The 26,810-nt window shown below is 35.9% G+C and overlaps 1 protein-coding gene across 1 annotated transcript; it reads right to left on the reverse strand.

The window, feature by feature from the left end:
• Positions 1 to 465: 465 nt before the first annotated feature.
• LOC134542462 (zinc finger protein GLIS2 homolog) lies at positions 466 to 22,880 on the reverse strand. The gene is made up of 6 exons (XM_063386767.1): positions 22,370 to 22,880; positions 14,596 to 14,687; positions 13,914 to 14,005; positions 10,657 to 10,800; positions 8,771 to 8,889; positions 466 to 6,931 (listed from the first exon to the last, which is right to left on the reverse strand). Exons 1-6 carry the CDS (start codon positions 22,398 to 22,400, stop codon positions 6,528 to 6,530), a joined length of 882 nt encoding a protein of 293 aa, XP_063242837.1. The 5' UTR covers positions 22,401 to 22,880; the 3' UTR covers positions 466 to 6,527.
• Between the last annotated feature and the right edge of the window lie 3,930 nt (positions 22,881 to 26,810).

The raw sequence follows: 26,810 nt of genomic DNA on the forward strand, positions 1-26,810 counted from the left end.
GCAAAAAATGGGAAATTGCTGACAAGAAGTCCCTTTTTGCTTTCCTTTAAAAATTACACTATCTTAAATTAAATACAAATTTTAAGTAGATTTTTTTTGTTTGCATATTTTTTCTCGTCTGTGTTTGTATGAAATTCTGGAGAAGCAGTGTTCCGATATTAGTTATAATTGTTCAGGAACAAAAATTCTGCTCTGAAACAGTATTTACTAATTAATCAGAAAAAAAAAATTTCGACTAACTATGACACTAGTTATTAAAAGTATGACTTTCAAATCTAAAAAGAAAATAAAAACTCAGCAGTTTTTGAATCATTTTCAGATGTTATGAAGAAAGTCACCGAGTTCCAAGTTGTCAACAGGTTAGGAAAGTGCGAAGAGAGAAACGTGACAACTGATGTTAGGTTCTTTGAAAATTGAAAACTGATACAGAAATATATTTTTGTACATTTATTAACAATAACTCTATTTTCTTACGCAGTAAGTTTATTCAATATAATAAGAACTACACCACAAAACAACAAATGAAGTCCATAATATTAGGATTTTCAAACACAGGTCAATTGCAAAGTCAAACACACAGAGCTATAGTATATTTGTATAGTACATGTCTTCATTTAACATCCGTAATAATTAAACAATTGCCAAGTCAGAATCAGATTTTGGCTGATGACATTTGTTGAAAAGTGAATATGCAAAATACTGAAAAGAAAACTAATTTTTTTTCTTCATTCAATTCAAATTCATGAGCATGTATTAAAAAAAATATTTCTTCAAAAAACTTTGTCCAGTTTGAAGGTGACAATTATTTAAATGAAACCCTTTTTAAAATATATATATATTTTTTACCCTCAAAATGAATCTGTAATTTTAACAGGGATATGTAATTAATGATACTCTTGAAAATTATTTCTTATTTATGTATAGCACACTTTGACAGAGGAGCAAAAAAACAGTCATTCATGGATTAAAGGTAAAAGTAAATAAATATAGGCAACTATGGCACGACCCCAAAAGTAGTAATACAGGAGCTAAGTATGTACATCACAAAAAAATCACTAGAGCAGGTAACTGCCTGCAATAATTCTAATTTTTGTAAAAGGCATTGGAAGAATGATTGCACAAACATTCAAAACACTGGTAACTGTAGGACATCCCAAGTGTTTTATTAACTTTGTGGTTATATCCCTTTAAATAAGTAAACTTATGAAATCACTTGCCATGGTGCCAGTCGTGGATGGATTGGGTTCATTTTTGGACGCAATGTGTTACAGCTACATAAGCATATGGAAATATGTAACTATGAAAATAACATACCCACTATACCATATAGTTGTAAACAGAATACTACTTTTTGTTTTTCTTTAAACTGTACTATAAAATTTAAAATTAATAAGATTGGAAAAAAATTATTTATGGAAACTTCAAACCTAGGCAGTAGACTACATTTATGTATTTGCATCAATGCTTGGTCCTTACTTGTCGCTATTGTCGCACTACGAATATCTCTGTGAATGGAATTTAAGCGCTATTTCCTAAGGAGCTGTAGGTGTATGGGATGAATTGTATCCTGTTTTAATCTAATTTAATCCATAAATTTATTACATAAATTAATAACTATCAGTTCAATTGTAAATACTAAAAAACAACCATCCAAATTTTTACAAAAAGTAGGATGTGCTAGTCCACTTTATCTAATATCTTAATGATTGATTACTTTAGCTACACAAGTTTTATTACAAGACAAAACTTACCCCATTTCACCACCTTAGCAATTGAATTTTGAAAAATTAAAAAGACAAACCATGTAACTCTTTGAGTTTGTAATCATGCTCTCTTTCTTGCCTTCATCTTCGGATTATTTGTGATACAAATATTTCCAACAAAAAAAACTAATTCCATTTTCACCATTTTAGGGATGTAATTTCAGAAAATGGTGAAGAGGAGTTCAAAGTATGAGTATTTTAATTATGGCTTGATTAAACTAATATATATACCTATATGGGTTTTTCTATAAAATCAACACAACCACCCTTTCACTCCCATAGGTGAGGAATTTTAGAAAGGGTTAAAAAGTAGTTTGTAGTTGTGTGTATTATTTATATTCCGATAATATTAATTCCCAAATTATTATCTTCACAGATATGATTTATAATTATAAAACCAAACTTACGACCTTTACACACCCTTTGCATATAAATTTCAAGATAATAGACCTGACACATGACATAACTCTTAAAGAGTTTCTCAACTTCCACAGAACTGGTGATATGAGATACTCTGTATAGAACCAAACCCACCCCATTTCTACCATGTTAGGGGTGTAATTTCGTAGAGATATTTAACCTATGTGTTAATCCAGTATGTATGTTGTGTGTGTTTCAATTTTTATTGAAATTGATTCGGTAGTAAAGATATGACTCAGTAAAAACAAATCCAAACTCACAAACTTTCAAATTCATATTAATAGGAAGTTGGACAAAAGTGATTATACTCCATTAAAAAAGAATTTCAGGTACGTAATTAAAAGTACTGGTTGTCTATTGTTTACTTGTGGTAGGACTGTACAGGAGTCAACCACAGTTTTTTAGTAGAGACATTATTCATGAAGTCATTCTAATATATAAATATGAAAGTTTGAATGTCTGGAACTTTGTTACTCAATTACTTCTTTACTAATGAACCAATATTGAAAAGATTTGTAAAATAGTAGCCAATATATTATATTAAAATTTAATGTAGATTTTAACCAATCACAAAGCATATAACTTTATGTAAAACCCATTCAAATCAATTTACAATCCACCCAGCAACATGGGCTGCAATACAGGTTTTCAGCATACTGTCTATGTTTAATGTTTTAAAAATCCATTTCGGCACAGCCTACAGGTATAGGTAGATGTCGAAGTATCTGTTTCTTGTTCTTGAAATGTTCCAGAAACTTTAATAAACTTCTTGAACATTTTAAGAACTTATTGTACATAACATCATTTATGTTCTCCAATATTCCAAAATGATTGACAAAATTTTTTCACATAGGTATTCCATGTAGCGAAAATTTTTTGAATGTTTTTAACTCAATGCATCCAGCATTGAATAGCTTAGAATGAATTTAATACAATGCCTACTAAGGTTGTTATAATTTTTTTTTAATTTTCAAACACTATTTTTCATCCCTTGCACTAATATGTAATCATTTAATAATTTGTTTTGGACAAAGGTTGAAGATACTATTTAGTACTTTTACAATAATTGTAATGGATTTGATAGTACACCTACTAAAAAAGTTATGATTTTGTCTTTCAACCTTTGTTGATTCCATCCCTTGCAGTAATGGTTGGTTACATAAAAATTAACTTTAGACAAAAGTTTCAGATAATATTTCGGAAGTTTAAACTAAATAAGAATGGCATCAATAGTATGGTTCGTCTTATCAAAAATTGTTTCAACCTAAGTTTTAGATTGTATTTATAAGGTGTATAAACAAATCGAACACATTTAATAGTGTACTTTGATATTTTGTCCTTCAACCCCTGTTTTTTTTAACCTCTTGCAGTAATAGTTGGTGGTATAAAATATTATTTCAGCCAATAGATAATACTTTAAGGTTTTACAATAATTATGATTGGATTTAATAATGTACATGGAAAGGAAATAATGAATTTTTTTTAAATACTACCCCTATTTTGTTTAACCCCCTGCAGCAATTATTTGTCTTATCAAAAATAGTTTCAGACAAAATTTTTAGATAAAAATTATAAGATATGTAAAACATTTGAAGAATGGATTCAATGGTGTGCCTACTGAGGGAGTTATGAAATTTTTTCCCTCAAAACCCTGTTTATTCCACCTCTTGCAATTGTTGATCGTATTATAAATTTATTTGGACCAATGTTTTGGTATTACTCCTACAAGTTATAATATGTTCAAATGGATGCAATATTTTACATATTAAGGGACTTATACTAATTTTTCTGTTTTTCAATAAACCTTCCCCATTTCTATCTCCTTTGGTTGGATTTTGCCCATTAACGAATTCAACCGAGATTTTATATTACTATAATTAATGTATCAGTTTGGATAAAAATGTTATAAACACACATACATAGACACACATACATAGACACACATACATATACTTTTGAGTTGACGATGGTTTTGGGCTCTATGGACCAGGAACTGAAAAACTATATAAAAATTATCCGTAAGTCATACCATGATAATGGCTATCCGATATAAAACTTTTTGTACTCATTACCATTTAGTGTAAATTTTGTAAAGAGATAGATCTTTAATATTTTATCACAAAGTACTCTTTGTATGTAGTAATGGTACTGTAGATATAAGTTATTTTCATAGCTACAAGTATACATACAAAATGGAAATTGAACAAGTTTACGATGGTACCACAGTTAATCAGGAGCATAAGCAGAATTTCATTTCAGGAGGAACGGGGATAGAATCTGTTTGCCTACTGATTGGTTTCAAATTCTTTCTTTTGTTGGAGGGAAAGATAGGATTTTTAGGATTTATTGGAAAAGGGGGAGGGGGGTAGGGGGGTGGATATATCTTTCTTCCCCAACATTCTTTCCTTATACACCCCTGCAACTAGTATATAATATTTTATTTTTTAGTGTTGCCTCGTTTCTTACCTTTCACTTAGGTGAGAATGCAAAAATATTAAGAGAGTTTTGAAGTTTTTTTTTTATACGTTAGGTACCCAGATTTTTAACTTCTGCTTGATTAGCTTTGGAGGAACAGTTTTTTATTATGAAACCAAACTTACTCCCTTTTCATCCCTTAGCGATAAAATTGTGAATAATTGAAAAATTTTCACGTTACTCTTTATGCATGTTATTTTCCTTACTTTTTTACCTCTTGTTTGATAAGCTTTGGAAATATGTTTTTTTTGTTATAAAAAACTTAACCCATTTTTCACCCCTTTAAAGGCAGATTTTTTGGATATGGCTTATAAATGTTTCCTGATTTAGTATGTTTATTATACAAATACAATTCCTTAACATCAGCTTTATTATTTTGGGAAATATATATTTTTACTATAGAATTAAATTATCCATTTTACTCCTTGGAAATGTTATTTTGAAAAGTGAATAAAATCGCAAATTACTTTGATGTAACTTATTTTTCTTACTTTTCCATAGTTTCCTTAACACTGCTTGATTTACAAATTTTTAGTTATTTCATATCTATTCAATTAAATTTTAATAATATGTAATTATATATTTATTATAGCAAATATGAAGAAATATGATACAAAATATTAAGTTCCCACAATCAGGAAGTTAAAAATGGCAGTGTGTATGCTTTATTGAACCAAAATACTTCGGCTATCTTAAAACTTTTTGGGGTAATTAGTCTGTACATTACATGAAATTATGATAAAAATAGTAGCTAATTACTTTTTACATTCTTAAGATTTTAAATATAAAGTTTTTAGGCTTTCTGTCACTTTGTTTGTTCCCACATTATGTGAAAACCACCAAACATGTTTCTAAAAAACCTCATGTATTAGTAAGGTCTTTAACTAAATTTTTACACTAGCTATGTGTCTTTACGAAATTGTACTCCTAAAGGCATGAGAAGGCGGTAGTTGTATTTTATAATAATTAAGATCTGAAGCTCTGAAGCTAATGAAGCAAAAGTTATTATATAGGTTATGAATACTAAACATATAAAAATTACCAACTACATATTAGTTTTTTCAGAAATGCCACACTAATGGGTTGAAAACAGGGTAGTTTAGTTTCATAAAGTGAAAATTCATTGCTATTAATCTAATAGAGCAGGAGGATTGCTCTATTATTGTAAGTAAAGGTCATTATTAGCATTAGAAATTTTTGTTTTACCAAAATTTTCATGTCTTAAAAACTTGTTATGTTTTATATGGTTGTGCAGCTATGTGACAAAGCTTTGTGGCAGTGTGGATATGAACCATTTAAAGATTAATAGAATATGAGTATGGTACCCTAATGCTAATGGATGAATATAAAAAATATAATTGAAATATATTATTGTGTCTCATTGATAAAGACAAGCACTAATACTAAGTTCTTCATGGCCAAATATTTAAGCAAATTACTATCAGTCTTTGAAGCCTTCTAAGAAGTTGTTTTTGATTCATAGTACGAATCAAAAAATTTGGTATGTAGCGTGAAACCAAAATCTCAAAATAAACATTATTAATATCATGAATAAATGCATATTAAGTCAACAATGAGTCACACAGAAAATGAAATGCTTTCAAAACAGTTTATCATGTTAGACAATGACTAAACAACACAAATAAATAATTAATATAAAAACAATTATTAAAAAATACATTTTAATTTTAAAAAAACAACCTTTATCCTACTGCAATGTTCGGGAGATGCTAACAGTCCGAGTGGATCCAGGGGGTGGGAAAAACTGGGAAAATCACTAGTTTCCGGACCGCAGCCCTGCCCTTGCTGCACGAGATTCAGGATCCACTGCCGACAGTCAGTTTATCACAAGGTGCTTGATCGCGAACACTACGTGACGGTGCCGGCGCGGTGCACGGTGAGATCGAGGGGCAGCTCGTCGCTGCTCACCTCCGCCCACATGGACACCCCCCACGGCAGGGGAGGGGTGGCCCCTCCCCGCAGCCACGACCGCAGCAGCAGCCCGTACCTCGCGTCCTCCTCGCCGCGTCCCCCCAGCCACTCCGTCCTGCCCGCGGCGCCCCCCACTTCCTCCTCCGGGGCGTCCGGGAGGTGGCGGTACGTCTTGACGTGCTTGCGCAGCGAGCTGGGGTCCGTGTACCTCTTGGGGCAGCCGGGGACCTTGCAGCAGTACGGCTTGTCCACCGAGTGTGTCCTCGTGTGCTTGAAGCGGTCGCTGGAGTTGGAGTAGGCCTTGCCGCAGCCCGGGACGGGGCACACGTACGGTCTCTCCCCTGGAGTTGACACAACGTATCCATCACACTGCTGAGATGTTCAACTCTCACACCATGCTCAGTGCATGCTGGGTCAAGGAGTGGGCTTACATTCCAGAGGAGTCGGGTCATACTGACTCAGTGGCGTAGCCAGGATTTGTGTATGGGGGGTGTCAAGAAGCATGGTCCCCCCCCCCCGTATTAAAGCGGGTGGTCCGGGGGTCCTCCCCCGGGAAAATTTGGAGTTTAAGGTGTAAAATAGTGCTATTTTAGCAGTTTTCTGTACTTAAATTTAAATATTGTAATGGCAAAAATTTTATTAATTTTAATATGAAATTTGTTTGAGTGATGAATAAGAAATTAATTAACGATTTGGTGCTAAGGAGGGGATTTGAACCCCTGAACCCCCCTCCCCCCTGGTTACGCCCCTGTACTGACTTGTTTTACATGATTACCCAGAAATTTCCCAGGTAAATGTTAAAATGGTTCCTTAACTTATGCAAGTGGTTCTCAAAGTGTGCGACCTAGGGGATTTTTGGGTGCGCTCAGATTTAAAAAAAAAATGATAACACGTGAGCGAGTCTTTCAGTACTTAACAGAGATGTGTAACAACTAATCTCGGTAACAAACAAATTCATGTATTCTCATGTTGCAAATACATTATTAATACGAAACTTGGACACAAAATTCAAGGTAGAATATTTAAAAAGAATGCCGAGATGTTAAGTTAAGCAATATGTGTTTTCAACTACATTTTTGAATCAAATCACAAACAGTTTCCGCATCCGCCGCTAGAATTTGCTGCCAAAGCAGCTACGTCAACTATCAAAATGTTTAATTAGCAGACCGAAATGTTGAACTATATAATGAAACGGCTCCGATGAAAGCAAAATGACTTAAAGAAATACTAGATCCGGTCTTTGGACCTGATTTGCGACCAGGAATTTTATTAAAATACTTGCCATCTTGTTAAAATTCACTGAACTGTTAATACTATAAAGTTTCTTTTTGGGTTTGTGAACTTTGGTTTAAGCCATCCGCCACAGATGGCAGCACCGTGGTTACACATTTCCGTTCCATGCACCTTCGTTTCCATTCACGAAATTACTCCTACCAAATGCTGTATAACGAGAGCTAAGACGTACACATAATAAATAAATATAGTTAATCTATTATACCATTTCACTACTGATATACCACTCTTTTTGTTAACACATCATTATTATTTGTTATTTGAACGACTCTACAGGTTTTGTCCGAACAGTGATTTAGTTATGTTTGGTGCTGCAGTCGCTTTATACTATTTGTGAACAGGAACTAAAAGTATGTTTCATTAAACTTTTTTGTTATATTATTTTTTTTGCAATATTGGACTTATTTAATATAAATTATTTCTCAGAAGTTTGAATATGATAAACCTAAAATAATTTGCAGGGTTATAAATGTGTCCTTTTTTTTTCAAAAAATTTGAGATGCACTCATTCCTCAATATTCTTGGTGTGTGTTTCCCATTGCTAATGACTTTGCTGTTGACAAGATGGCAGTATGTACCCAGCCAGCCACCAAGAATGAGGGGTTGAGCCTAGCCACATCAGCCACCACACACACACACACACAGACATACGAATCCAAGTCAGAAAATTTTCTGGCCCGCTCATACCTGAGATTGAGTCCTGGACTTCCAGAAGTGTTAACTACTCGACGTCCTTTGGTCCATCAAAGAACTTATCACATCAACATGCAATGTTTTAAGAAGGAAATAAATCTTACACCACTGCAGCAGGGCTGCTGGTAAATACAACTGATAATATTGTACACAAATTAGAATGTTCAAGTAGTTAAGTCTGCGCGGTCACAAACCTGTGTGGGAGCGTGCGTGTATCTTGAGGTTCTCCGCCCGGCTGAAACTCTTGTCGCACTTGTAGCAGTGGTGAGGCTTCTCGTTGGTGTGGGTTCTCACGTGCACCAGCATCTTGTACCTTCGCACCAACAAACACACCTTCCAAATAAACCTAGATACAAAAATAATTCATTTATTTTGTTTCCTGACAAATGCCATTCAATTGTGTGTAATATAATAAAAAGACAAAAAAAAATCAAATATTGAGTCATTTTGTTACATAAAGGGATATGTCTGACACTCTATGATTCCACAACACTGTTACAAGAAAAAAAAATCCTACGTCTGTGTATTTTAACCAAAACCAATGCAGTTTTTAAATGTGCTAGTTAAAATAATTAAATGGGTTGAGACAGGTTCGTGGGTCAACACAGATGGAAGACAAACAATATTTGAACATTAAGACTGGGTAAGTAGAGATGCGATGGAGAAGCCAAGTAAGGTGAAAACCATGGTTGAAAATAAAAAGGAAGAAGGGTAAAATGTGCACAAGAAAGAAACATGTTCCTGCAGTGTCTACCTCTAAGTACTTGTGACAATCTGCAGAAAAATTAGGAGTAAAATAAATAGTAGGATTTCTTAAAATAAGCAGCATTATAGACTTTCAAATAGTGACCTCTATGAGGTAGTTAGTTCAAGTGCAAGACAATTTTGGCAGGAAGGGGTTCTGGTTTCAAAACTAGTAATGAATTTGTGTATCTTTTAGAAACGTTAAAGTGGATTAAATTTTATTCATGTTTTGTTTTCCAACCAGCTTATTAGCATGAAAGTAGAGGCATTATAAGCTCATCAATAATAAATAAAATACATAGCTAATGAACACTCACATTTTATTTCAGAGCCATCTAGTATTAATTTTATGAGGGTGCTATAATGTAAACTACTGTGTAAGCATTTTTTTTTGTAATATGCAACCAAAAAGTTAAATACTACTTAGAAATATTTCCAAGTTTATACTGTAAAAATTGTTGCAGTATTCAACTGTGGACTTAAATGACCGATACTTGCATAGCTAACTTCAGATACTTGGTCTTAAACTGTGTGCTCTCCTTACAACCTATTGGTTTAATTATAAAATTGTGCTAAAAAAAAAAGCTACCAGAAACTGAAAACGTTTAGACAACAATATTTAATCCAAATCTACTTTAGGTGGCAATTAGTTCATAAACATATTGTAAAAATATTTACCCAAATGTCTGTGAACTCTTTGCCTATGATTCAGCTCGAACAAGGGCATACACAGGCGGGAGATGGGGGAATATCAATTCCCAACCTTCCCCCAAATTCTTAGAAATCTATCATTCCCACCAAGAGTTTGAAATCACACAGTAGGCAAAGAGTTTCTATTTAATATCTCCTCCACCTCCCTTCCCCCTACGCTCCTGGGCTGAAAGCCACAAGCCAAGCAACCTCAGACAATGACCGTGAAAGCGCGCTATCCAGGGCCGGTGCAAGGTACATTGGCGCCCTAGGCGAAAAAACTTAATGCCCCCCCCCCCCTTACCGGACACCCCAAAAAATTTACCAACCTCAAAATACATCACGTAAGCCTAAGATTTTGCCAACAATCAAATGTAAGCAGGCTTGTGTTTTTTTTTTTTTTACTTTTTTACTTACTATTACAAATCATAAACAGGTCACCGTGGACTTTAAATAACTACTTATATCAATATAAACATTCCAAACTGTTACAAAAATCCATTTTCATATAGTTTCAATAATCGTTAAACATATCATATCAGCTGTTATGTGTCGTGCTGCGCCGCCCACAGCTACTTGGCGCCCTAGGCGGTTGCCCAGTTCGCCTATATGGACGCGCCGGTCCTGGCGCTACCCTGCGACCCACCTGGCGTTGAAGCCGCGGTCACCCCTGGCGCAGCCCTGCCAGCCGCAGTAGAAGAGGCCCCTGAGGCCCGCCGCGGCGTGTACCCGGGTCACGTGGACCGCCAGGGCTTCCAGCTGGCTCAGCCACAGGCCACAGCCCGCCCACCTGCAAGGTCGGGGCACGCCACTCCACGTCACACACGCGTTTGCAACCATTATCAAGGATGGTATTCCATTACAAATATTTAGTGAAGCATTAAAATTATACAGAATGTCTACAGACACCTGTTGTACCAATTTTAGAAATTTTTAGTAAGATTTTCCTACAATTGTTTTTTTTCTATTAAAGGGTGGTTATTTAAAATAAATATGTAAAAATAAATTAGGAAACAAGAGCAGATATAATAGTGAAATCATCTCAAATTTGCACAAATGTACAGACATTTTAAGTTATAAAGCAAAAAACTTTTTAGAGATATTTTCCAAATGATTTAAACTGATATAAACTGAAGACAAGCATCAATAAACAAAATGCTGCTGGAAATTAATGTTGCTTGACTTTCAGCAACATTACTGCTTATTTAGGGGCTTTTTTGTGACTTTCATGACCTGTACATCTTGTTACATTTTTTCTCTCTCTCAAAATATCTCCTAGTTAGAGCGACAGTGCTAAAAGTGTTGCTATGAAAATACAGATCAGTTCAGGGTCACTGCAACATTATAAGTTTAGAATAAATCTGCATTGTTCTTCAGCATTATTGGAAAACTGTGGCCACGATAACAATGTAGGACACATCCGGGGTGTACAGACTTGGATCCATCACGCCCTTTCTGCACTCACACCACCGCTGTACCTTGTAATCCTGCACAGGAGCATATGCATCGTTTCATTTCGGTGTTTGCGGGGGAGGGCGGGAATAGTACCTCTTTGCTTGCTGTTTGATTTGAAGTTCTTTCTTTTTGTTGGCCGAAATAATAGTTTTTTTTTTTTTTTTTTTTTTTTTTAGGAGTTCTTAGGATTTTGAGGGGAAGAGGGTATAACCCCTATTCCCCTTTCACCATCATTAAAACACAATGTCACACATTAACGTACACAATAACACTAATCTCAACACACAACTCAATATATATTCGACACACAAATATACACTCACCAAAAAACACTCTTCGACACACATTCACCATCATCGATGTACAATTCAACACACATTCGTTATCTTAAACACACATTCACGATCATCAAGACACATTAACACTCATCCACGCACATTTTAACGAGCATATCAACACATATTCATCATCACTTACACATAATTCAAGACACATTCGCTATAACATATCCCCCCCCCCCTTCACCGTGTACGCCACTGATCCTGCATCCCAGACTGGGGTAGCAGCAAACCACACTTGAGGATGTTACAATCACAAGTTTATAAACCGAGGCTTAAGGTACCACCACTTGCGAGACAGAAGTAAACTCCAAACCACTTCGGCTGCCAACTCGGCGCTTGTAAATTTGTATTGTGACTCAGGGTCGTAATTTTGATCCCAACCTAACTCTTTGAGCACGACGTACGGTTTCCGCCACGCTTCAGTAGTAACAGAAAATTAACAGTTGAATCATTTGGTCAATAAAGCATCACTCCGAACTGTTTAAACTTAAACTGTACCTCAATGTTTAAATGTAACGAATGAAATTGGGAATACCACATCCCAATTAAAAACAAAACATTTGATATAAATAAATTAAAAATAGTTATTCTTGAACTGTCATAGCTACTGAAAAAAAAATTGGTTGTCTGTAAAGTCGGTTTACGGACGATAGTTTAACGTGACGTCATAACAAAACATTGATGAAATGACTGCATACTTTTATGAATAAAATTGAATCATTTTTATTGAATTATCACTATTTTGTATGGATACAAAGAAGGAGTGAAATTAAATCTACAATTTAATTGATAAATTTACTTTTATTTGCACTCATTAATTCAAATATGTTTATAACTTTAACGAAGAGATTATTTTAACTATAACTTTTATACATGTTTGCTATTTAACTTCTTACAATATGTGTTATTCTGTTAAGGATAGGACGATGATAGGAAAATTAGGAAACGAAAGGGAGTGTTTCAAGTTTAATGTGCCTCGGAAAAGTAAAATCGATGGTTGTACCAATCGAGTGGAAGAGAGATAGATGCGGCGCAAGCACACTTTTTCGTGTGTGCAGCCGGCGTTCATCGATTTATTAGACGTTGTCACGTAAAAAAAAATTAAGTTAGTTTGATTCCAAATAGAAATTAATGAAGGTTGTTTATAAAATACACCCAAAAATATATATATATATATATATTTGACCCTTTCATGCAGAAAGTGCAGCTCCTTGGATGGGGGAAGGTGGGTGGGTGGTAGTGGGGGTGATAGCTCCATCGGAGATCAAATTTTATTTATTTTTATTTTGGAGGGCATATTTTTGTATGTAATTCATAAACTTAAGTTTTCTTTAATCAAAATTTGTATGAAAGTACATAAATTCAGCCTTTGAGAACATTAGTTTACAAATAATTCTTGACCAATCTCAAAATTATTTAATGTCATTTTTTGCAGCTGTACCCTGTTTTGCAGCTGTACCCTCCTTTGTATCATAGCCCCTCCCAAAAAGTCTTCTTAGGGCCGACAATTCAAAACTGCTTATGTTGAACTAGTACACTTTCACCCAATCTATCTCTAAGTACCATTGGTAGCTATATAGCCAGGATATGGAATAAACATTTTTTGTGTGTCGGAGAAAAACTCATTGGATGATTATTTACAAAAAATGTGTCCTATAAAGTTAGAGAAATGATTGAAATATAATAAAGTTATAACATAAAAGCTCACTATTATGAGAGTAATTAATCAATTTAAGTACCACACTACTTAATTTTAACAAGAATTGTTGATTATAGTATTAATAACCTAAAAAGAACTTGTATTAATATTGTATTAAAAACACTGAACTTTAAAACATTAACTAAACATTCATAGTTTATATGGTCTAATGCAGCTAGCAGTAGCACTAGTTATGGTATTGTATCCTAGCATAACACTTGAGGCTAAGAAGGTAGGTACTTTGCATTCACAATATTAATACAAGTTGTCAGTATTTCCAAAGTAATATATATGTTACATAGGTACAGCATCTGATAGTAGGTACTCTATACCCAAAAGAATGCTATGGTGGTTTTAGACTAACGTGGCCCCCAAAGATTTAACAATGTTTTAACAGATGTTTGTTACCTGCACTTGACTCCGTGGTATTTGTCCCGCAGGGAAATGTGATCGAGTTCTGAGCTCAATTCCACGCTGGAGTTACTTGCCTCAGTGTCATTCTGAAATAATCAGAGACAATTTTCCTTTATTAGCCATACTTGCAACTGCTAACCAGCACCCTAATATCTAATGTCTGGTATTAAAATTGTTTAAAAACAGGGGTCATAAACAAACAGAAGAAGATTAATGATAAACAACATACAAACTGCTGTGAAAAGTAGTAAATGTTAATAATGTAGGTAGGTACACACTAGCACCTATTTATGATGAGTTTTTATAGTGAGAAAAGAACTTACTAATAAGTTTAAACCATAAATATATCAGAAAAATCTATGAACATTTTTTAGAAGTTGTCGAAAATTTAAATTCCTAGTAATTTCACTTTATTTTATTTAACTTAAATTATTTAACTATAATAACTATTCGAAAAGTCACTTTAGTACTTTCTTATGATGAGAAGAACAAATTTGTATAAAAATACAAATTTCTGCAATCAAATGTCAGCTCAGCTCAACTTAACATCCTATTCGTGAACTCAGGTGCCAGCATGATAGATACGATTTGGATTAAAACAGATTACACAAACACATTGGATTAGTGTCGCAAAGCCAAGAGGTATTATGCGAAGGGATATAAAGTAATGGCGGACCTGCAGGCCGAGCAGGGCAGCTGCCCGACTGTCGGCTGGAGTCTCGCCCATGCTGGACCGCCGCGGCTCGGCTCTGGACAGCTGCCACGCTCCTGCAACACCCCGGCCAAGCTGCGTCAACAACCTGCCTGCAGTTCATTCAAAGGTCCATGCAGCAAGGAATTATCCTTGACGTCACGAGAGGACCGAGAGTGTTAAGGGACCTTCCCGAAAACCATTTAGTTTCAGTCAGTGCAAGATACATTTTTGTCCGAGATATATTTCTTGAATATATAAATTGCAAGGTCTGTACAACCAAAATAATTAATGATAAAGAGGATGTCTGCATCGTCGAGGTAGTGGAATTAAGGCAATATACTAGACGAATATTATGATCTCGAAGTATGTGAAAATGTTTATTCTATACTAACATCCCAAATCTCACTAATGATTTGGAATTGAAAGCTTGTGAATGTATTTAAAAAAGGAAAAAAAAAAGTCTACGAGCCAGCATGTTCACGACCACGGCCATGCCAGATTAGCGATATTGCCGGATTATGAAAAATCAATATACCAAAGAAATTGAATTAGTGCCTCAATGATATTTAAAACAAGTTTTAATAAGCTGCAAATAATATATATAAATAAAGATGAGCATTACTGTTTATGAACAGTATCTGACATCATACTGAGTTTGTGATTCTGATTTCTTCTTCAAAAAAATTACAGATACCGCACAAATTTAGTGGCTCGAACAGTGCTGGATTTCAAAATTTGCCAAACCGAAGAATTACAGATTAATGAGCTCAGAATGCAATAGCCGAAATTTTGCCAGCGCATAATGCTTTAAAGGCTTTTTTTATTTTTACTTTTATTTAAGGGCTACTTATAAAATTTTAACTCAGTATGTCCCTTAAATTTTTGTGTTCTGGCTCAAATATTTTTAAGATATGTTCACTCAGTGTAATCTAATAGGTGTGAAAAGTCGTGAAAGTGATAATAATTACAAAGACTTATGCAACTTTTTACAAGCACTATAGTACTTTAAAAACATATATGTTGAAAATATTTGTGACAAAAACAACAAGTCTAAGGGAGGTATTAAGTTAAAATGTTAGATTAGGCCCTTAAAAAAGTAATGATTATATAAAAAAAAATTATTAACATGGCATGTGAGATGGAGCCTTAAGGCATTCTGTGTCAGTTATGATTCAACTAATGGTTTAGTAGGCACCTGTTGTTGGGAGTGCGTCGTTTGCCCTACAGGCGTTTGCCCTAAACGCATTTTCGAAGCATATTCTCGCATTCCTCATTCCAAACAGGCGTTTGCCCTAAAAGCGTTTGCCCTAAAGGCGTTTGTCCTAAAGTCGTTTACCCTACAGGCGTTTGCCCTACAGGCGTTTGCCCTAAAGGCGTTTGCACAAAATGTTTGATAATCACATTCGGTCCAAGCTCCGGCATTTGCCCTAAAGGCGTTTGCCTTAAAATAAGTTTTTCGACAGTCGTTTGCCCTACAGGCGTTTGCCCTACAGGCGTTTGCCCTAAAAGTTTGCGAATTTTCAATAATCCGAAAATGAATGCTTGCCGGCGTTTGCCCTACAGTCGTTTGCCCTAAAGGCATTTGCCCTAAAGTCGTTTGCCCTACAGGCGTTTGCCCTACGAACCTTTTCGAAGATAGATGTCCTTACGTGTGTCACCCCTGTTGACAAATGTTGGAACCATTCTCCAAATGAGTACAAAGTACAAAATTCACAAATTAGATGGCAGCACATACGGTTTGCTTTCCCAACGTTGAAGTCTAAGAATGCAGCTGGTAATTGAACCTTACAACAGATGAATCTCAGTGACTGGATTGTATTTTTTAAATCATTTTTATCAAAGAGGTTGATGATGTAATATTTTCCAAGGTGGGGGGCGGGGGGTTAACTAGCGAAGGATATTAACTTAATTTAATATTGATGCTATATATAAAAACAAGCGTTAGCAAAAGAAGCTTACAAAATTTTATTATCCTTGCCTGCTGGAATTTTCACTTAAAGTCGTCCTAAAAACGATGACCCTAAAATAATTTAAGGCAGAAGATGATACATATGCATTTATAAAAACATTTTCAGTGTTTAAAAGTTACTGTTAAAATAGCCTCCGAGACCTTCATGCCTATTTTCAATTTTTATATAACATGTGCCCAACTGAATCTGTCGTTTTATTAATATGTTTGTAGAGTGCGGTGAAAATACTTCCATCGAGAGTGTGCATATTTTGCTAATTCGCCCAGACCATCTATAGCTTAACCCCTAATAAGTTTTATGGGAACAAGTGAAGAATAATAAAAGGCTGATTTTATGTGTGACAGCCAATGAAATGTACAACATTTCAAAATGCATTTAATCATATCATCCATATTGCCACAATATTTGAATGAATGTCATAGGTATGAGTGTAAACTAGGAACGATTTTGATATGTCTTGGAATTACAATAATGAATTACGTAAAAGTATAATACACAAAGAAAGATCATTAAATATAACTCTGTTTCAGATGCTAATGAATCAGCAAAAATAGTGCAATTTTAGTTAATATATTTTCAAAACAATTTAGTTTCAAAATTGCTTCGATCTCATTTTTAAACACTGAATCAACTTCTCTATATTTTTTGCAAGTGAAGATTAGAAAATAATATTTAAAAAAATAATTCACCGAATTACATAATTTTCAAAATAAACCCTTGCAATTATATTTAGTTAATTACATATTTGTCACATGCCCACAAACAGTCTTACGACTTTAACAGTGGGCACGATATATATATATATATATATATATATATATACAGTGTTGTTAAAAGTACTCGGAAAAAGTAATTAGGCTTAATTACAATTACTGTGGTGATAATGTAACTAATTACAAGTAAAAATTACTTTACATAGAAGTAATCAGTAAAATTACAATTACAATTACAATTACTTTCCGCTAACATTTTAAAACTGACCTACGATTCAATTTTTTTACACTTTGTTACATTAATAAACATACATATATGATTTGTTAAAAAATGATTTCATGTAATGATTAAATTTATTATCTTTAATTAAATGAATAATATTTGAGGACAAACTTGTTTGAATAACATCAAAAGACTTAATTCAAGTAGCTACCTGTAATAAAAGTAACACACTTTAAATTTTGGAATTGACCTTACAAAACAATTGCATTTTAAAGTTCTCATCAGATATATTCCCTCTCTTGATGGCAAAAACATCTTTACCAACACTAAAAAGACGCTCAACGGGAGAACTTGACGGCAGCGATGTGTTAAATTTTAAAAATGCATAGGGTAATGTTGGAGACACTGCAAGTCACTTTGGCTTTTCATTTTTGATCATAGATGTTGTGAATACGATCGTAGCACTACAAGCGTAAAATTATCAACTTTACTAATACAAAAGTGTATGATCTTGTTCTTAATTGTATTCATTATACGTTCCGAGAATAAAAGTAACGGCAAGTAAATATAAAGTATCGATTACCTTAATGTATCGATTACAATTAATGTTATGTATTCCAATTACAAGTACGAATTACATTTTTTAAATGTAATTCGTTACAAGTATAAATTACTTGAAAAGTAATCGTTACAAGTAATCCGATTACTTGTAATTCGTTACTTAACAACACTGTATATATATATATACATTATTTGGTTAAATGTACGCAATAGGTTTAGCCAACCCGACTTGCTTGCCTTGGTCGGCAAATATGTTGGCTGTTTTCTCTGTTAGAACTCTGGGTATCGTGTGTATGGAGTAATGAATTCTTTCTTCACTTCTGCTAATGAAATTTATATACCCACTTTTATACCCATGGGTATAATAGAATATAAAGCAGAAATTGGACGTCGTGCGGGGCGGGCTTACAGGACAGCAAACCATAACAAAAACTGTTAGCATAACAATCATGTATCAAAAAAAGTATTAGTTGTGCACGCGCAGTTCATCTCCACAAATTAAGTTTGTACGTGACTATAATTTTTTTTCTCCTGAGATCGTTTTTAGGTAGATTTCGCAGAGCGACTTACAGAAAATTTCACGATATTTTCTCCTATCTAGGTCCTCTGAATTTCAGAATTTCTAATTGAGGTAAATATGAATGTCTAATGTATTGTTGGATTGGATTTATATCTCATACATATTGTTGAGCCAACAATTAATTTGCAATTTATTGTTACATAGGATATTCTAGAAATATTCATAAGATTTTAAATAGTTATTGAAACTTCTGGAATTTTTCAGAAAGTTTTTTTTATATTGGTAGGCCGCACGGCGAAATCTACCTTTCCGACTGGCTGCCATCGGGGATTTTTCATTTATAATTATGGGATATATGATTTGACACTATTATGCACACAGACGATTCATATCTAAAACAATCTTGTTCAAACGAAAGGTTTTTAATTTTTTAATAAGACTTTTTTTTTGTGACAGATATCTCAAAGAAAACAAAACCAGTAATTCGGCAGAATTCTATACGAGCCTCGTTGCCAAATTTAATGGACGCAAAATAATAAATTACCTACACACATACACAGCGAGACTCTTTTCAGCGTAAATGTTACATGGCAGGACAAGATTCAAGAATAGTTTAGCTTGGGAGAAGAGTCCTTTCAAAAAAATGTCAGGTAGGAGCCCTGGTTCAATACACAAGAAAGTCATTCGTAAAAAGATTCGACACGGCACAACTCGGCGTAAACTGGCTTACCAAGGAGATAGTCGGTTGAAACTAAAACGGCGTGATCTCCAATCGACTAAACCAAATGTTGACTATGGATCCTCATCAGGGCAAGTTACTATTGTACAAGGGTGTGATCTTCCTGAAAATGATTAAGTAAGTGTCACTGCAAGTCAGTTTGGAAGAAGGAAGGAATATTGTGGAACAAACAAATATGCATACAATCCCGCAAGGAAAGTCGTTCTGTGTGCGGTGGGCTAAAGTCACATTATTATTATTATTGAGAAATACCATTACGTATCTTCATTATTTTATTTTGGGAATATAAGTGGAATCCACTATGTAAATATGGGAAATATTATGAATGTATTTAAATATATATTATATTACGGATATAGCCTATTAGCAAATTATGGAAAACCCAGAACAAAACGAACTAGAATACTTCTTCATTGTGTACTTCAGGTGTATGTTGTGTATACATTCCAGAATAAAATAGTATGAACAATATGTAGGAGTTTAACCGCATTAGTACTATTATGCTAATTAAGAAAATGTTTAACAGCTAGTAGTCGCATTATTTACCTATATGATCGTAATATTTTAAGTAATCATAGCGTAATGCGCGTCTGACAGCTGAAATTGAAATAAGCAAAGCCCCGGAAAAAAAATTGAACCTTTTTCCAGCGATATTTTTGTTAAATCGCCATTACTGTTTTTTTTATTATACGATTTCTTTTTTTGGTCGAAGACCTTACATCATCTAATGTTCCGAAATATTTTACAGAAAAAATATTCGATAACATTGAACTTAGTGCAGGGAACCATCTGTTGGTGAATCTAGGAAGTTCATACCACATGAATTCCCACCAAATCTCGATATAGGCTTACATAAGTGCCATCTAGCGACGGTTTTGTAAACTTTGCATTTAGAGGGAAAACATTTATTTAGGTACTGCCACCTGCGGAGGAAATATAAACTACGAGAACACTGTTTGAATGGATACATAATTGAAAAAACCTACATTACCCAAAATAACCTAAGCTTCGTTTACCCTAAAGTCATTTGCCCTACAGGCGTTTGCCCTAAAGGCATTTGCCCTACAGGCGTTTGCCCTACAGGCATTTGCCCTAAAGGCGTTTGCACAAAATGTTTGATAATCCCATTCGGACCAAGCTCCGGCATTTGCCCTAAAGGCATTTGCCCTAAAATAAGTTTTTCGACAGTCGTTTGCCCTACAGGCGTCTGCCCTACAGGCGTCTGCCCTAAAAGTTGGTGTGGTTTCGTTAATCCAAAACATAAGTGCTTGCCGGCGTTTGCCCTACAGTCGTTTGCACTAAACGGCATTTGCCCTAAAGTCGTTTGCCCTACAGGCATTTGCCCTACGTTTAGGGCAAACGCCTGTAGGGCAAACGATGTGTACCCCTGTTGTTGATGCATCTGACATATTTCTCAATGCTGTTGCGGTAATAAAAACCACAGCACTCTGTAAGTTCATACTGCATACAAAAACAAATTCTAAATTATTTAAAACTATATATTTTTTAACTTGAGGGGCTCTGCTGGATAGTCCTGCTTAGGCACGGATGCATGGCCACTGAGCAGCACACGTCGCCGGCAGCGCCCCTAGGAGCAGAGGCTCACATTTCCGAGAACCACCGGCGTCGTTGCTCGATGCCTGACTGCTCATTGCAGTGCGTTTTGCAAACCTTTGCAGATTGATTCCTCAAACATTTACACCATGAAAAACTTAAAATAAAATTGAAAATATTGTTAGTTGCTATATTGTTACAGGTCTCATTGAAATGCATACACGAAGACTTGATCTAAGATGTATCAATGTCACAAATATTATGTAAGCCTTTGATACATTACAATAACGCTGTTACAAGCACTCCGCCATCCGATGCAAATGATTCAACAGAAGTGGGAAGTGCATCAAGTAGCGGATTTAGTGTAGGTTGGGGGGGGGGGGGGGGGGGAGGATGGTCTACATGACACCTCTCAGATGATCATAAAATTCATCATCTAAAATAATATCAATTTTTTTAAATTTGTATTTCATAACAGCAAACAACCCGACCCAATAATGCTTCATTCATGATCTAGGTACAAATCCACCTCTGTGATGCAACATTTTTTACTTCCACCAGAGATTGTAAGAAACAGTTGTGATGATTGTGCGGCTTTATTTATTACCATTGCAAATGTTTGAATTTGAATCGCTGAGCACTCGGTACCAAAGCTGTCGAAAGACAGTAAGGGTCCAGGGGCAAAAACAATTCAAGGAATACAGCATGAATCTTAAACCTATGCTAGTAATATGTTTTTTTATGTAATAACTTTGAGAGTTTTATTCCATTCTGTGTCCTCTCCAGGAAGTAATCCTGGATCTGCTGCTGGGTGCATCTGAAATGATATGAGGCAGTGAGCTGAGGAAACCTCAGTTCCTGGTCTCACATCGCAATCAATACCTAATACTACACTTCAGCACTACAGGTAGTGGGCCACTTCAACTCCTGGGTCTCTGCGCGGGGCCCCTGGGATGCAATGCCCAGGCCCATCAAGAAGAAGGAGGAGGGGGTAGAGAAAAATCCCAGGGCCCAAGCAACAGGCAGGTCTTGGTGGAGTTAATACATCTCTTTGTACTTGGGTTTACCCTGCCTGATAGATCAAAAATTACTTATTGCTAATGGAATTCATAAACAACCTTAAAAGTAATGCAAAATGCACAGATCACATTTACAGTTACCTAAATTTACCATATTAAGAATTTTGTTTTTTTGAATTGTGAGATTTGAATATTTTTTCCCTTAAATAACAGGTAGAGGCAAGGGCGTGAATCTGTAGGTGGGCCGCAGAAGGAGGCCCGGGCGTTTTAAATGTAGGGTTAACCAATATGTCGTCTCTGGTGCTTGCATGTAGTATACCGTTCTTATTTTGACCTATATGCATGCAATAAGGGCAGAAAATTAAAAATCTACAGACAAGTTTTCCATAAAACATAGTTTTGACATGACTATGCTTATAAACCCCTGTCGCGAGTGCAAGCGGGCCAGAGGGCCTACCTGGGGCGCAGCAGCGCGCGAGGGTGCCCATGCTGCGGCTGGCGGCGCGGCACTGCGCTGCGGGACTCCGGCGGTGGCGGAGGGTCCAAGGTCGCCCGATACGTGCGAGTTGTTGCGCGACCCCCCTCCTTACTGACAACCGCCTCGCGCCGGTCGCAGCGCGGCTCGCCTTCCCCTTGGCCCGGCCGCCGCGGGGGTCGCGGGTCGTCGGCTCGAACCGGTTAGCGGCCGCTGATAAACCCTCCGCCTGTTTGTGCTCTGCGGTGTTTGTCGGGTGGCAGACTGGTGCACGTACCGTTATCGTGCTACGTACTAGTCAATGGCGCATACAGGATTTTTTTTCCCGGGAGTGGTGGGGGATTTTGAAAAAAAAAATATATATGTTAGAAAAAAAATAAATATTGAACACACGTACTAAAAAAAAAATTAAATAACTATTGACACTATCACAATGGCAACGGTGACTGCTGTAAATTGGTTGAATTTCGTATAACAGTACCTCGGAGCAACAGGTAGTCTAATTATAAATTTAGCAATTTCTGTTTTAAGATATAGCCTACCTCGAAACTCTGTTTCCCACTGAACCGTAATTATTTATTTGCAGCTCCCTCGCATTTGTAATGCAGCTTTCATTGAAAGTCGGGAGCTGCAAAATCACCTCACCGGATGTCATTCGCAGACGTAGTATATAATTTTCTTTAATGAAGACAGACTAGGTGTGACCACTATAACAGAAGACCGCCAACACAACATCCAATAAAAGAACTCGTGGAGGTTTCTGCTAAATACAAATTCAAGGCCAATACAGTTTAACTTTCCCCTACCGTCAAGTACAAACCTGTTTTTCCAATACCTATATAAAAGAGTAAAAACCAGCTCCCTCAAAATGTTCCACTCAGTCTGCGCTGCGCGCGGCAACTGTCGACAACATCTTATAGCAGTGTGTGAAGACAGAGTGCAACACAGCCTTAGAAGCTCAATGTACCTATGTTCAACACGCTGACAGCGAATCAGAAGGTGAGTCAAATGATTATTGGACAGAATACTTCGAAGAAAACATAAACTATCCACCAACACCACCAAATTCATTAATATCATTCTGCTCTGACGAAATACCATCATCACCAGAACGAAAACAAACTACTTTAGAATCATTTCAACATGGAATTCATATGGGAGGGCCAATCGGAAACGGATCAAAAATGCCCGTTGAGAATAAACAAACGGAGAATAACATTTCAAACACCACCACGCCGCTACAACATAGTAAAGTACAAATCGTTAAAATACCAAGATCTCCCAGCCCAATGCCTGATTAAAAAAAAAGAAAATAAACGAACTTCACAAACCAAACGAAGACGATCCACTCAACGACCTACCAAGTCACTTTCAAATACTATGACCAAAAGAAAAAGAAACAGCATATCTCCATCCAACAAACATATCCAGCAGAATACAAATAAAAGAAATACACAAATATCAGTGATTCTACAACCATATCAACCAACAGAATTAATCATTCAAATGATTAAAATTATCAAACCTCCACTTCGACTTCTGGTCAACAATCTACTACAACTGACGGAATTTGCTCTTCTTCCCTTAAACAAAATACCACAAAATCATCGTCTACCTCTCACCAACTATCCATGGACTTCTCCATCAACATCCTAGCGAACCATCTACGTCCAACAGCAGAACACAACATCAGCACTACACCTTCGTCATCAGATACTCTCAGGACGAATATATCAACCTCAGATCAAGAACCCTCAACAGAAAAAATTCCCCGAATTTCATCGCCTGATTCCACGGAGACCACCTCCACGTCATCTACACGTCAGCAACATCAAACAGTGCCAGAACAATTAAACGACTCATCCAACCTTAAGCCAAGCAGTACTGTATTTAGAGAAATATCGGTCGTGGAGGCATCCTACACAGGGGAAATGTCTCCAACGAAATAACAGACTTATGCAAAGAAATTGACACGACCGATACGATTGACCCATCAATATGTCAACCCTACATAGAAGAAAAAAAAGGAATCTTTCGACAAACACCATATTAATCAACTACAAAAAACAAAATCATCAATACAATAAACCATTTCTTAGATCAATACAAACCAAAAAGTTACGAAAACTTTATTTCTACAAATCCAGTACAAGATACAACCCAATTACTAGGGGAAATGACATAGGCGGGTAAAATGGCACACTCGCTTTTCTCCGAAACCAAAGACAAATTAGTTCCGAAAATGATGTGTAGATGGCCGTTTAGTTATTTGTCGCAACCTGTTCCGTCGTCAGTGGCGTCCGTTCAGTCGCGTGAGGTGGACACTAGTTTGTTTGATTTTTGCAGTCTCGAGATTTACTCAGAAGGATTTGGTTTCTCAGTAAAAATAAGAATTTTTCCACTTTCATTTTTTTTATTGACTTGAGTTCATTGTAAAATTACTAAATAACTCCCAAAATGTGTGGAAATCTCAAAATTCATATCATATTTTTAGTTATTATTTTCTAATGTTTGAGGTTATAATGACAAAATGACAAAATGACCTATTTTTATTTTTCCAGATAATAGAACAACATGCCTCGCAACTATTCTAGAAAGACAGACAGCCTGGGTTGGGACAAATCCTCCATGGAAAAACTATTTAAGCTATGAAAAAAAAATATGGGCTGGTTGATGGCTTCCAAAGTGTTCAAAGTCCCACAATCGACTCAGAAGACATGCTCTGGAACAAAATAAAGTCTTAGCTCCAACAACAAAAGTATGGGTACTTAATCTTTTCCAGACTTTCGTGGCTTGTTAGCATGATAAAAACGCATATAATCGTGTACCTTATTGTTTTAGAAATGGGTTGATATACGAGTGTTTTTACATATGAGATAGAACGAGAGCTGGTTGAACATATTAAGCTACTGGAAACGAGGTTGTTTGGATCCACACGGAAGTTCTGCAATTAGCCTACCAATTTGCAGACGTGAATAATATTCCTAATAAGTTTAATGAAGAAAAGAAAATGGCAGGCAAAGAATGGTTAACTGGATTTCAACGCAGACACCCGGACATATCTATACTAATATTATAAAGCTGAAGAGTTTGTTTGTTTGTTTGTTTGAACGCGCTAATCTCAGGAACCACTGGTCCGATTTGAACAATTCTTTCAGTGTTGGATAGTACATTTATCGAGGAAGGCTATAGACTATATTATATTATCAATAAGATTAGGGATCCTTACTAAAAGTCCAATTTAGAATCAAATGCGTTGGAGGGGGTTAGATACAACATGCAGTACACGTACGAAATATGTGTTGACAATGCCGCAGGCGCTAGAAGTTTAGTTCCTATTGCCTATTAACATTGTTGCCACGCACAAGATGCCTTATCATTCTTAATTTTCCCATACAAGTAAAAAACACCCGTGTGATATTAACAACGAAGCAAGAGTTCAATTAGTATTTAAATACTTTTTATCACTTTAAATCGCAAACCTAAACTATTGTTTTTTTCCCTCTCTCTGTGTTTAATTTGTTTTTTTATTGCCCTTTTTTTCAAGTATATATATTTTACAGGCTTGAAACTTCACAGTAATGTTCCTTATGTTACGCAGGATGACATTTTCCGAAAATTAGATCCCATGGGTGGTTAAAACCAGGCAACAGTGGGTACTTTGTCTGCATGAGAACAGGATTTTGCATTGTTCATGCCTTCTGCGTCTCCATGGCAACGGGCATCGCGCGGCAGTGGCGTACCCACAAGGAGGGGCATGTATAATGAGCGGCGAAAGAGTGATCTGCCTGTAGACTGCCGTAGTGAAGTACGGGTACATCAGTTGTACGTTGCGTGCACGAGTCGGAAAACCATCGGTGCTATTCATTTTCTCTCCGGTACATTATACAGCATTGTAATAAATTTTCACTGAATTTTTTTTATTTACCATAACTGTAAATGGGAGATGTTAATTGTTTTCCATTAGTATAGTCGTGCGAAGCCGGGTCGGGCAATTAGTCTTTAAGAAAACCAGAAGCTACTTCAGCTGCGAGAGTCCAAGCCTTCAACAAGCCGCAAGTAGCACCGTTTTTTAACACCTAATGAGACATAATGCAGAGCAATAACATTTATCCGCATAGGCTCTATACTTTATCAACAGTTCAGAGACCCCGAAAAGTGTTTGCTACTACTAGGTGTAAGCAGGTTGGGACTTTAACTAGTGCTGTAAAGGGGTCTCATGTGACAGTTGTTTGTTGCATGAGTGCAAATAGCCCGCCGTGCTTAATTTATCCAAGAAAAATCATGAAACAGGAGTTGATAGATGACGCTCCAACCGGTTGTTTGGGCATTGCATAGGAATCAGGTTGGATGGCAACAGTTGTATTTCATAAATGGTTTGGTGCACTTTCAGTCGCATGTGCAGGTGTGCCAAAACAGACGA

Source organism: Bacillus rossius, chromosome 1, assembly GCF_032445375.1.
Source record: "Bacillus rossius redtenbacheri isolate Brsri chromosome 1, Brsri_v3, whole genome shotgun sequence".
In the NCBI taxonomy this organism is placed as follows: Eukaryota; Metazoa; Arthropoda; class Insecta; order Phasmatodea; family Bacillidae; genus Bacillus; species Bacillus rossius.

Bases quoted from the DNA above. Each gene is read 5' to 3' on its own strand.
- LOC134542462 (XM_063386767.1), bottom strand. From the start codon at position 22,400: ATGGGCACCCTCGCGCGCTGCTGCGCCCCAG. The intron at 14,006-14,595 runs GTCCGCCATTAC...TGATTATTTCAG, and splicing joins CTGCCCTGCTCGGCCTGCAG to AATGACACTGAGGCAAGTAA. The intron at 10,801-13,913 runs GTAACAAACATC...CCGACCTTGCAG, and splicing joins TACCACGGAGTCAAGTGCAG to GTGGGCGGGCTGTGGCCTGT.